Source organism: Corticium candelabrum, chromosome 8 (assembly GCF_963422355.1).
Source record: "Corticium candelabrum chromosome 8, ooCorCand1.1, whole genome shotgun sequence".
Lineage (NCBI taxonomy): Eukaryota > Metazoa > Porifera > Homoscleromorpha > Homosclerophorida > Plakinidae > Corticium > Corticium candelabrum.
In genome coordinates this window covers 683873-697288 of record NC_085092.1, presented here as the reverse complement: position 1 = coordinate 697288, position 13416 = coordinate 683873, and the positions used below count along the sequence as shown (strand labels likewise).

The 13416-nt window shown below is 42.3% G+C and overlaps 1 protein-coding gene across 1 annotated transcript; it reads right to left on the bottom strand.

Moving 5' to 3' along the window:
* Positions 1 to 9889: 9889 nt before the first annotated feature.
* LOC134183528 (uncharacterized) lies at positions 9890 to 13209 on the bottom strand. Its single transcript, XM_062651092.1, has 8 exons — positions 13133 to 13209; positions 12836 to 13000; positions 12554 to 12776; positions 12405 to 12468; positions 12290 to 12337; positions 10709 to 10917; positions 10495 to 10641; positions 9890 to 10430 (listed from the first exon to the last, which is right to left on the bottom strand). Exons 3-8 carry the CDS (start codon positions 12668 to 12670, stop codon positions 10038 to 10040), a joined length of 978 nt encoding a protein of 325 aa, XP_062507076.1. The 5' UTR covers positions 12671 to 12776; positions 12836 to 13000; positions 13133 to 13209; the 3' UTR covers positions 9890 to 10037.
* Positions 13210 to 13416: the final 207 nt, after the last annotated feature.

The window sequence follows — 13416 nt, the reverse complement described above, 5'->3', positions numbered from 1 at the left end:
CCTTCCAGGCTTCATTGATGACATTCCTCCACCACTCAGTGTTAATTCGGAGTCGGTTCTTGCCGCTTTGAGGGCATTTCCTCGAGCTTCAAGCCCTGGAGCCTCTCAGCTACATAGCCAACACCTGCTGGATGCAATCGAAGGCTGTGCTTTTCCATCATCTAAGGAATGCCTCAACAACCTAACTGTTCTGATAGTCTTTTTTCTGTCTGGGAGAGCTGACCGTAGAATAGCCCATTGGCTGTCTGGGGCTCCTTTGACAGCACTTGTGAAGAAGCTAGGTGGGATACGCCCGATAGCAGTCGGTGAAGTTCTACGACGTCCTATTAGTCGTCTTTGCTGTTGGGCAGTTAGATCAGAATTACCTGATATATTCCTACCATATGGCCAGATTGGTGTAAGGGTGCCTGAAGGTCTGGACGCAGCTGTTCATGCCTTGTCGTCATATATTACAACTCATGGTTCTGATCCTAGTCTTTGTTGTCTGAAAATTGACATGTCTAACGCATTCAATGAATGCCATCGCTCTTCCTTCCTGCGACGCTTGCACTGTGACTTTCCTTCTCTCTATGGTTGGTCGCAGTGGTGCTACCATTGCAAAGGTTTTCTCCGGTTTGGTGATGCCTGGATCAAGTCCTCCGCTGGAGTACAGCAGGGTGACCCGCTTGGACCGTTGTTTTTCTCACTAGCCTTTCTAGAACTGTTAGATGACATTGGGACTTCCGAAGGTATCAATGTTTAGTTATGGTATCTTGACGATGGTGCTTTCGTGGGCTCTTGTCATGCTATAGCTCATCTCCTGGATATCTTGCCGTCTAGGGGACTATCCTTTGGCCTACATGTGAATGTGAACAAATGCGAGATATTCTGGCCTTCTGGAGACCAGGATTTCCCCCGAATTTGATCCTGAGATTCAACGCACTGTGCGGGTCTCCAATGGTGTTGATTTTCTTAGCTCTCCAGTTTACGGATCAGATACTTAGTTTGTTAGTTCCGTATCCAAACGGATTGACAAAATTCTGCACCAACAGATTCAGTTGTCAGTGTTGGATGAACCTCAGGTGGAACTACATCTCCTCAAGAGTTGCCTTGGTTCATGCCAGATGAATCATATCATCAGAACGGTGCCACCTCTCAAAATTTTTTATGAGTTGCTCTGGCTTACGACAAAGCTTTGAAACACTGACTGCCTCATCTATTTTGGACCAGACATGGCTACAGGCAACCCTTTCCATTCGCCTTGGTGGTGTAGGCCTTCGAGAGACCAGCAGAGCTTCCTCTGCAGCATTTATTGGAAGCTGCAATTCATCACGTCAGCTGTCATTTTGGCTACTACACAATTCAATGCCAATATCAATCCTTGAAGACGACCCATCATACCAACTTGGAAAAAGCGGTGACCTGATCATCCCCGGTGAAACTCAATGCCAACAACATCTGGCAAGTATTCTTCCGGGCTTCAGTGACTGTATAACACCAGTCTCTACTCAACATGATATCCAGCAGATCTTGGATAACAACGCAAAATGTAATATTGAAGAAAGCTGTCTCAGCCTACGTGATCAAGCACGACTGAAAGCAGTGACAACTCCTCACTCGGGGGCTTGGTTGAGGACAATTCCTAACCGCAGTCTTGGCCTAGCCATGTCCCCTCAGGATTTTGTTGTTGCCTTGCGATTACGTCTAGAAATAGCTGTATTTCCACGTCAGCCCACGTCATACAGATGTACATGTACTCATGTCCTTGATGAACATGGCGACCATGCCTTTGGTTGCGGACCGTTGAGAATTAAACGTCATGATGCTGTATGTGATGTTATCTACCACTGTCTCTTGAAGGAAAATGCTGGTACACGTCGTGAACAAGTATGCTCGACTCTGTCCTTTGATAGACCGGGTGATGTTTATCACCCTGATTTCTCTCAAGGCAAACCTGCCTATTTTGATGTGTCGGTCAGGAATTCATTCGGCCCTTCTCACATTATCAACGCTGCAAGTAAAGCAGGTGTGGCTGCTGAAGCTGGGGTGGCTGCTGAAGCTGGGGAATGTGAGAAAGATCTTATACATGATGAGAACGTTGCAGCTGCAGGGGGATTTTCTATCCTCTAATAGTTGAAACTTATGGAGTGTGGTCAATGCACAGCCTGGAGGTTCTGAAATCCATTGCGAAGAAAACATCTCTGTTCAACGGATTGACTCTTAGTAGAGCTTTATGTAATTTACACGAACAGTTGTCATGTAAGCTTTGGCAGTACAATGCTAAATTGATAGTAGATAAGTTAGCTTTGTTTAGCTATGACATGGATTCTTTTAATATAGTTTTAAAAATTTAAATATATTTATACATATATATATTTAATGTTTCAATTAGCCAATCTGTTTGTCATTTCCATCAGCAACTCTCTACTAGACTATGGTGTAGCAATGCTAAGATGATATTAGCTAGATGTAGTTTAGGTGGTACGGCTAGTCCCTTGTGGGACCTATAAAAATTTTAAAATATATAATACTAATATATATACATATATATATATATACGTTGCATCCATTATACATCCCTCGAGTTGCTGAAACATCAGGAATAGTGGCAGAAGCGGCTGAGACGGACAAAGATGATCGTCACGATGCAAGAGTGACATCTGCAGGCGGGGTTTTCTACCCCTTGGTGGAGTCGCTCTGTTTATGGTCACCAGATAGCCTAGAAACTTTAAAATCTATATCTTCTAAAGTTTGTGCTGTGCTAGCTGTTCCTTTCTGGAAAGCTTTAACTTAAAGAACTTGCTAGAGCAACCGTCTGTAAAATTATGGTTGTATATCGTTAGAATGATTTCTAGCCGCATGCTTGCGGAAGTAGATAATGTGTTAAGTTAGGACTTCCCTGTATGCTATTAGTTGTTTAATAAAATTTAAAAAATTAAAATGTATATATATAATATGCAGGCCCATAGCAAGCAAAGAGTGTGAGAACGCCTTATTGGCAGCGCTTTTCATGTTCCATATGGTGACCATAGCAGATCTCGAAGATTTTAGTCGAGTGGAGTACTAAACAAGAAGAAGACGTAGCTACTTTTCGTATCACTTTTGCTGTGCACGCCCACAACTGTTTCTAATGAATAAAGCATGTGGACGAACCCAACGTTTGTTCAAATTCTCGGTGGATTGAAAAGAAAGAGACGATTTTGGTCGTCTCCCAGAAGTGGGGGCTTTTGGGAGAATGAAGTATGTGGTTCTTGGTCTAGAGTTGGCCGACTTTGTCCAGATTGGGAAGAGAAACAGTCATTGCCTCATCTAGAATGACAAAGGGAGTGTTTTGGGCTCTGCACAATCTCCACGGAACAAGAATTCAAAAACAAAATACAGTCATCAGATTGGCCGTACCTAGTGCCAAAAGGTTTGCTAGCCTTATATACTGGTTGGCTCATTCTTTGTCATTCAATTCTTTGGTATCCCTGTTTTCCATTGGTAAGTCAACGGCTGTTGAAATTGTTCATACTGGTGTCAGTGTTTTACGCAAGCATATGGTTCCCAAATCCATTGTCTTTCCAACTGGAGACGAGCTGAGACAGGTGGTTGTAAAACGCCATCTAAGCCTCGAATTTCAGACTAATAAAGCATCGTTTAATACCTTGCAGGAGTGACCCCTTTGGCATATTTACATTACGCTAATACGAATGTCAAAATAACATAAACGCAAGCCAATGTTCCTAGGATTCTGCAAAACAGATTACGTAATTTGTTAGACTTTACAGCCAGATATCTAGTATTTTATAAGCTAACGTATACTATAGTTAGAGTACGGTACCGAATTGCATTGACCCATGGAGATGTATGTACGTGTTTAGACTGCAGTGCTGACCTTCTGGCAACGGCTGAGCAGTCTGAATAAATTTCAGCACGAAAGATTGCAACAGTCCAAGCTATCTAACACCATTTCAATGCCTTGTGGATCAGACCGCACGCGCGTACGTCGCACGTGACGAAGATCTGTCTAACTGGAATGCTCAATACAAGGACGACTTGATTCTAGACAACAATTTGTCCAAAAGACGTTTACTTGTAGGCTCAAAGTTGTCGCTCAATACAGGCCAAGGTGAGTCATGGTTTAATTCCTAGAATTTTTAGAGAGAAAAAACCGTTAGTAACTTAATTACTGCACTAATATCGAAATTGATGTCAATACCATATCAAGTCTACCTGAGGACGGTGAACTGCCCGGTCTGCGTGTAATTGAAAATGACAGTTTATTTTCTGCTACATCTACAGATAATCAGACTATAGTTGGAAGTGAAAGCGAAGAAGATTTCGAACTACCCACTTACCGCACTGTACTTAATTTCGGCGGCAAGAATGTAGCGTCCAGAGAAAGATGCTATCAGCAGGGCAGTCGAGGTACGTGGCAGTAAAGGTAGCCAAAAAGCCAACGATGTTCATCTCGCCAACTTGACTTGTGTTGATTGGCCCTAAAGATCTAGTTGATGAGTCCAAGTCCGAAGGCTACTTTACTTGTGCTTTTCCGACGCTCTTTCCGACCGGTGTGGGAGAATTTATTGCTCCACGTCAACGAAGTGTAAGACAGAGCCAGTACTTCAAGCACTTGATGCGACACTACGATGGTGGGTTCGCACAACATCCTCGATTTCGATATTTTGCATTGAATACGATGATGCGGTGGAGAGAGCTCGAAACTGGTCGAATCTACGTGCGTCAAAATCTTGGTGATGCTCAGATTTCGGTGCAACAACTTAGAGCAATGGCCAGCAGTGATGACTGGTTAAAGTTTTCTAACTAAAACATTACTTACCAATATGTTTTTCTCGCACATGAAATAATTTCAATTGAGGTGATGCGATTTACTTTGACGGATTGCAACGAATGGGCATAAACCCCTAATTTGGGGTAAAAAAGCGCAGCAGCTAGCAGACACAAAGTGTATGTACAGTACTGTACTGGAAATACTGTCAACGTGCATGTAGCACCCAACAAAATGGCGACTACGTGAGACTAACAAAGAGAGTGCGTAAATGTTAAAATCCTGCCCACAATAAAAATCGTATACATATATTATTTAGTTAATTTATTATACCGGTACTCTTGTTGAAAATTACTTCTAGCATAGTTTATTTAGTGATTGAATGCACAATTGCAATTAACATCTTATTTTAGTTTAAAAATTAAAGGTTGACAATCTAGACGCATGAGGAAATCTCAAGTGTCGAAGAGTGCCACAACTGGTAGACGTTTGTTTTCATGAGTGCCCAACTCATTATCTCTCATAACCGTCTTGCATTTTTTGTCATTTGATGGATGCATTTAGGTTTGACAATTTAAACTGCAAACGCTCAAACGATCGAGCTATAGCACTGTAGAGATGACGTACAGCGGCTATAACTATAGAACGCTGACAAGCAGGGCATTTCCTACAGTCAGATGACTGTTCTGTAGCTATAGTTATACATGTGCGTAACCACTAGGGCGTGGAAGAGAACGCTTGGTTACAAAAGAGGGAGCAAAAGAAACAAAGGCAAATCCAGACACGGCGATCGAAGATCGACCAGACTTGACACTCGAAAAGGCCTCCTCGAGTTAAGCTATCTAATCCACCGGAATCTATAGTTTTATCAAATCTACAATCGCTCGCAAACTAGAAAGTCGGCTCATAACTTTGAAAAGGCTGAAGTTTGTACCTGAGAGGAGAAACATACGTGTCAGCCTAGAATTTAGGAGAATCGGGAAGTCAGGAAGAGCCACGCCCAGTGGCACACGAGTCGAGGTGCTAAGGCGAAATTTTGTTATAATATCAGTGGCTGCAGAGCTCCAAGCTGGAGGTCCGTGCAACTTTGAGCGGAACCGCATAATTTTGTAAGCAAACAGTACCCTGATGGTTCATGGCAGCATGTGACATCCTGCATGGATGCATGAAGCCAAACAGCAGCACTTCGATGAGTTTGTCCGAGCGCCAGTTGACTGCGAATTTGATCAACTAAATGGTGCCGAAAAATACAAACAAGTGCTAGCTAGTTTTAACAATGCACCGTGTCATCGAGGAATTGAAGTATGTTTGACCAAGCCGCAGATACAATACCGCAAAATTTTGAGCTTGTTTGTATGCACCCCTACAGCTTGCATGCTTTAGTTTAGCCCGATAGAGTATTTTTTAGCAATGATAGGGCTTATGTTAAACGCACGCTGAGCTAGAACGGTCTCGCTACCAAATGAGGGCGACTATAGGCTAGACCGTTGTGCATCTCTTATTCTGGATCCTTCGTGCAAACGGAATCCAAAAGATTTTTGTATGCTGATACCGACCGTTTCAACTTCATCGATAACAATGCAACGTCTTTATGCTTTCTCTAGCATTGTACGTCCGCGTTCTTTACAGCGACGCCATTAATTTACATAATGTATTTCACTGTGCCAATGCACCAAAACATTGCCTTAGATCGCCATCCAACTATTTTTCCATACTCTAAGAAATAAAAGAAGGTAACAGAACAAGTTTAGAGTCGCTGCGTTGATTCCTCGCTTTACTAGAAAAAGGATTCCGTTTGCACGAAGAATCCAGAATAGAAATGATGCACAGCAGACAGCGCTAGCGAAGTGTTCCTCGCACTACCAAACAAAATAGACAACAAATGTCTAAACAACAATTAACGCAAAACACTATCATAAACTACTGATATAATTTCTGCCATAAATTAACAGTCTAATTTCTATACTGAAGCATCAATCTAATCTGCATGCATGTAGACAGGTTGTCAACTTTCTGACCTACCAGTCCCTCTGTAGCTGCACCCACTGATTGTTCATGGTCCTCGTCAAAACATTGAAAATAAAATTTTGGGCTTTACAAGTTCATTGGGGCTGGCAAAGACTCCGAAGGTGGCGAAAAGAGCAAATCTTGAATGAGGTTTATCTTTGTGTAGGCTGCTCCAAGCACGTTGGCACCTGCACCAGTTCTGGCAGTGCAGTACTGTACGTATACTTGGTGTCTGCTACGCTTTTACGCCAAAGGTTGTCTAGACGACATTGAGCTGCGTTGCAATAACGTTAACTAATAGGGAGGGATGCAGTCTACTTATTATCACTGTATGCATGGACATATACGGTACCTAGATACGCCGTACCGGGGACAGTTTGGAGAGGAGAAATAGTGCAGTAATCAGGGAGCTGAATGTGTTACGAGTACACAACTAGTAGCTTGGGTCTTGGCCCTAGAGCGTTTCCAGTAGCAAGAAACCAGCCGCCAATCGGTTTTCAAAAGAAACAAGTCTGTAATTTGGCTACACAGTGGCTACACGAGACTAACAAAGAAAGTTCATACATGCATGCATATATACGTAATCATTGCAAGGTGACCTTGTACAGTGAAAACAATGCAGCCGGAGCAGAAACACTTAATTTTTTATTATTGCACTGCATGAACTTTGCATGAAGTGTCGACGAGCTGTTATGCGTATACCTCAAAAGATTGAAACGTATCTTTGAACTGCTACAATGGAAAAGAGCCGAAATAGCTTGGCCGTACTGTCCATCAAAAGGGACAACCATACAGAGACATCAGATCTAGACAAAGCTCAGAAAGACGTATATGTATCAACAAGAAAGCTTGCTATCCCGTTCAAACGAGTATGCAGGCCCGTAGGCTGGGGGTTCGGGGGGCTCGGACGAACCGCCCGCTCAGCCGTGAAGGTCCGCTTTTAATCCAATGTATTATATACTGACGCACATAGTACGCAAAACGCTCCTTTAAATTTGTATGCGCTCCTATTATGTCAAATTCTCTCTATTGTTTTCATGCAATCCCTAAATTTCTCGCTATTTCTATATAGTATGTTTTTAATTGTAGTGTCTACATATCTAAAGAAAGTGCTCCATGCATGGACGCAGCCGTATGATTGTTTGTTGCCTACGTGGTTGCAAACCGCTATCTGCTCCTTTTCACTTCTAAAGCATGCGAGCGACCTTTCCTACTTCGAGAAGCAGCTAGTGCCCTTTCATGACGGTGGCTGGTTTCTTGTACTTTGCTTTGTGCTGGCATTCGTCTGTAGGTCGCAACGTCACAAAATTTTGTTCCTCATGCGCTCGCAAACCGCTGCAATTTTGCGCTCCACCTTTGGCTAGCACGCATTCTTTTCTCACTTCGAAATATGGTGTCGTTCGCGGTAGTCTGAAGGTCCCCTGCATCTATGCGTTCGTCTGTAGTTCGCAAAAGTTGACATTGCAGCAGGAAAGAGACGACGAAGCTGCTGGCCGGCTTGAAGCACATGCAGCACATGTGCCCGTCGACGGATCGCGAAAGCTTCTCCCAAATCGGGTCTGTCGAAACAGCTTCAAGCGAATACTTGGTCACTTATACAGGGTTAAATGTTATCCGGTATTTGTATTTTGTGTTTTCTCCGCCCAATAAGCGAATTTTATGATGCCCCAATTATATATACGCAGGAATTTGTGTTAATTAACAGAAGTTGCAAAGGCGAACAATGCGCTAATCAGCTAGTGTGTGTATATATATATACATACATATATATATACATATATATATATATATATATATATATATATATATATATATACTTTGAAAGGCTAAAATGTAACATGTATGTGACGTCATTGGTCCATTTTGGTGTATTACGCACGGTCCACATCTGAAGCCAGGCTACGGGCCTGGTATGCATGCACTGCCTACTGTAAACTCACGTTTATCGTACACTTGCCACTAGCAGTCTTGCATTCTACTTTATCCTATCTATTTGGCGTATGCTTCTGTAAGTCTTAATTCAATTTAAGCACATTTTATGTAATATTTATGTAATGGTTTTGTAAAGATTTTAAGTCAACTATGGTAAAAACAAGATAAACAGTAACAAACGGGTGAACACCATATCAATAAATTCTGCCTATGCCTTATTGAACATGTAGGGTTAACTAATTCATACAACCATTAGTAGATTAAAAGTCTAGCGAGCCAAACGCCGGTAACAGAATGACTACAGTGATAGCTCCAACACACCTTCTCATCCTTAGTAAGCTATATATGCTATGCAACTCAAGGACACGATGTCAAGACTCAGGGCACAACTCACTCAACAACAAAGACCTCGTCAAGTTTTTCCCCAGACTGACTTGTCTTCTGCTTTTCATGCGTTCATTCGTCTTCGCAAGTCTCTACGGTGACCATATAATGGCCCTTTTGTGATCATCAAAACCTTTTGGAAAACACTATACACTCTATCGGGTATAATGAGGTTGTTTCGTTGGATCGCAGGCCAGGATCGAGATGGGGGTTCAGGGGGTTACAACCCCTTTTTTTCTTTATGCGTGGTTCCCCATTTATGAAAGAAAGGGATCGAGTGCGTATAGCCTCACACCCAGACGTGTAATAAGAAAATTGGTATATGTGATGATTGCGAAGCAGCCCTTGAGCACGTTATCTGGTCAGATTGCACAAAACGTTCTGCTTTTGTTACCACAGATCAGATGGGCTTTTTGAACCCTCTAGACTGGCTATCTCAAGACTGTGCACACTAATGCACAAGCAGATCAACCTCCTCTTTCAAAAATTTCTGAATCCGGGCATGGATCGCCTCAAACCAGCTTACCTGGACGCTTCTTCTACACTCGACCCACCAACCTTAACCGAAGCTATGAACTCTCCAACACCCTCTCCATGTACTCCAGCCAAACGAGAAGCACACGTTCCGGTCGCCATGTGCATTTGCCCAGATGTTTCGCCTATTAGCTCACTAAAGGAGAGCTATGTAGCGTTAACATGAGTAGATTACAAGTCTAGTGAGCATACGTATAGAGGGAACTATAAATAGCTAGAGTTCAGTCTTTTTAGTCAGTAATTCCGCTTGGCTCGCTTGGTTTAACTTTTGTGTTAGTTGCAACTTTGTGTCAATTGAGTAGTGTCTAAAATGCTACAAAAATCAGCAGTAGTTGTCTAATTAGCTATAAGGAACCACGGTACAGATCTTTAAGTTCTAGAGCAATCGACTAACTAATTCGCAAAAGTTTGCACGCTAATTGTCTCCATACTAGAGCCTCAAACCGACAGACATGACTTTGCGACCCAGTGAACGATGACCATTTGTATTGAACGCTACACCATCATAACTAGATTCTGCGGAATCTCCGTCTGTGCGAAAGTATGGAGAACTGCGGTCACCACACCAATTGTTACACTTCTTATGACAGTTAGTATATCCACTGATGAAATATCCTGGATAGAAATCATTGCGGTCACTCTTGTCACAGATAAGCATTTGATAGTCATATGATCTGCTAGCAGCACCATGTGCCGTCCATAACCCAAATGTATTACCAGGTACATCATAGTTAGTCTGAGATGTTACAATGTGTCCTGCTGATCGCTTCGTAAACCAAGCAACTTGCTGCGCTGCATGGTTTACATAAATAACTTCCTTAAACTAAATAGAAATATTACAAACATGACAACAATATCTAAATTGCCAATTTTGTAATGAACTTTACTGGAATGTCGCGACAGTCAGCTCGGTATCCAGTTCGACCATACGATAATCGAGGATTGTAACTGTGTTCGGTTTTCAGCTTTACTGCAAAGTCTGTTGTGTAGCACATGCTCCAACCACCACCAGCTGTTGTCATGTCACAATAGATCTACAACAATTGATGTACAAATAATTTATTTTCATTAAAACAAACTAATTTTTGTAAGTTGACATACCTGGAATGGCTTGGTGTAGACTGAAGGATCTGGATTGACCCAGTACACACCATCTTTGGCTGCAGAATTACGCTTCTTGATGTCAGCACATGATCTTCCTGATGACGTCGGTGATCCACCAGGCTGAGTCTCTTCACTCATTAGTGATCTCCAGTCGGTTCCATCACAGTATTGTAGTGAACCCTTGCTTGATACAAATCGCATTAAGCCTACAAAGAAAGCAAATGCCTAAAAACTGTAATAGCACTTCATTTATCTAGTCAATACAGAATTAACGTATGTCTAAAACATTTATCCATGCACGTCACTTGGCCATATTGCATACTAAACGATGTAAGTACGTGCAGTATGTTACCATTTGGAAGACTAATCTCACTGTAATAGCCATGCATGCAGCAGCTAACAGCTAGCTTCTTCCCTACCTAATTAGCTGTGACAAGGCAGCTGTAAAAGCTACTGGCAATTTGTAGAGCAACAACATCAATCTTGCTCTAGTTCACCTATAGCTAGCTGGTTACACAACTAATTTCAGGCCTGTAAACTCGGGAGTTAGGTCAGAGTGATGGATCCCCGGCTCGTACATTGCATCGAGGTCCACTATTCTTACGGATTTAATAGCTAATAATTGTAGATTTTAGTAGACTACACATGCAGCAACGTTTGAAGATGCACAGCTTTTCAAACATTCCTGTATTACCTCAGCGGTATCGTGATGAGCAGTTTTACCTAACAATTAAGAGTTTCTGTGTATACTATAGCTCTATAGGTAGTACAGTAGACATGCATACGTTGGCATCTCAGATGACTGAAGTTGTACTTTTTGCCAATAATTATTGTGTAAGTGGTGTGCTGTAGGACTAAACTAAAATGAGTGTACATTGCAGTAGTGTTTAGAATAGTGTGAAAATGTACAATTTGAGTAAATGATATTATTAACACACACACACACACACACACACACACACACACACACACACACACACACACACACACACACACACACACACACACACACACACACACACACCACACCACACCACACCACACCACACCACACCACACCACACCACACCACACCACACCACACCACACCACACCACACCACACCACACCACACCACACCACACCACACCACACCACACCACACCACACCACACCACACCACACCACACCACACCACACACACACACACACACACACACACACACACACACACACACACACACACACACACACACACACACACACACACACACACACACACACACACACACACACCACACACACACATACACACACACACACACACACACACACACACACACACACACACACACACACACACACACACACACACACACACACACACACGTTATACTCTTGACGTAACTGTTAACATTCACAATTTAGTGACGCCATAATGACGTCATACAATAATCTTTTATTATTCAAACTCTTTTATACATTACTCTACTGGTCTGCAAATGCAAGATTAAATAGATCCGCCAATACGTTAATTAATCAATTAATGCTTAGACTACTTTAATTAATTAATCAAGTATACAATATTTACTAACACACCAGCATTGCTGTCACTGCACGAAGCTTTGCTGCCACCGACACGAACTTCTGTCACAGCAGTAATGTCCTAGTTAGTGAGACTTTCCTCAACGTCACAATTGGCCATTCACAATACCTGACTGTCCACGAGATGGACCAGATTCCCCAGAACAATCTTGTAAAGCTTGAGCCAAATTATCCTTAGATTACACAAACTTACTTTAGTCTAAACTTGATGTTTGATGGATGTAGATAGTTTTGGTAATGTTCACTGAGATAACTTACCAATAACTTAGCATTTTCGTTGCCTTTGACCTGTGACATTGCCAGCAGTGCCAGAAGGCACACAATAGTCATCACACTCTTTTGAAGATTTCCAAATCGTTGTGTCTTGATCCACATGGTTGGTCTTCAGTAGAGCACTTTTTCGCGTCTGAACCACACTGATTTACAATTTCAACTGCAAGCTGGCTTGCAAACCTTGCAATTATATATAACAATGGCACTCCTACAGATAACGTAGTGTCGTGACCTAGTTTCTGTTGTCTATTTGTCCGTAGTCCTTACGCCCTTGTGTCGGCTATTGTAACATCCCACTTGTCATGTTTCGACAAACGGAACGACAATTTGTATCCATATAAGGTTGAACTCGTGACTCCTCCCCTTTCCTGTAATACGGGAAGAGGGAGGAGCTGACCAAACAAAGCAATGTTCCTTTAGGACTTTAGGATTCTGCAAAACAGATTACGTAATTTGTTAGACTTTACAGCCAGATATCTAGGCTACCGTATATTCTAGCTATAGTACGGTACCAAATTGCATTGACTCATGGAGATGTATGTATGTGTATCTAGCAGTGCTGACCTTCTGACAACGGCTGAGCAGTCTGAGTAAACTTCAACACGAAAGATTGTAACAGTCCAAGCTATCCAACACCATTTCAGAGTCTAATCAATGGCATGTAGAACGAAAATGTTAATCACGCCTCGTGGATCAGACCGCACGCGTACGTCGCACGTGACGAATATCTGTCTAGCTGGAATGCTCAATACAAGAACGACTTGATTCTAGACAACAATTTGTCTAAAAGCCGGTTACTTGTAGGCTCGTAGTCGTCGCTCAACACAGGCCAAGGTAAGCCATGGCTT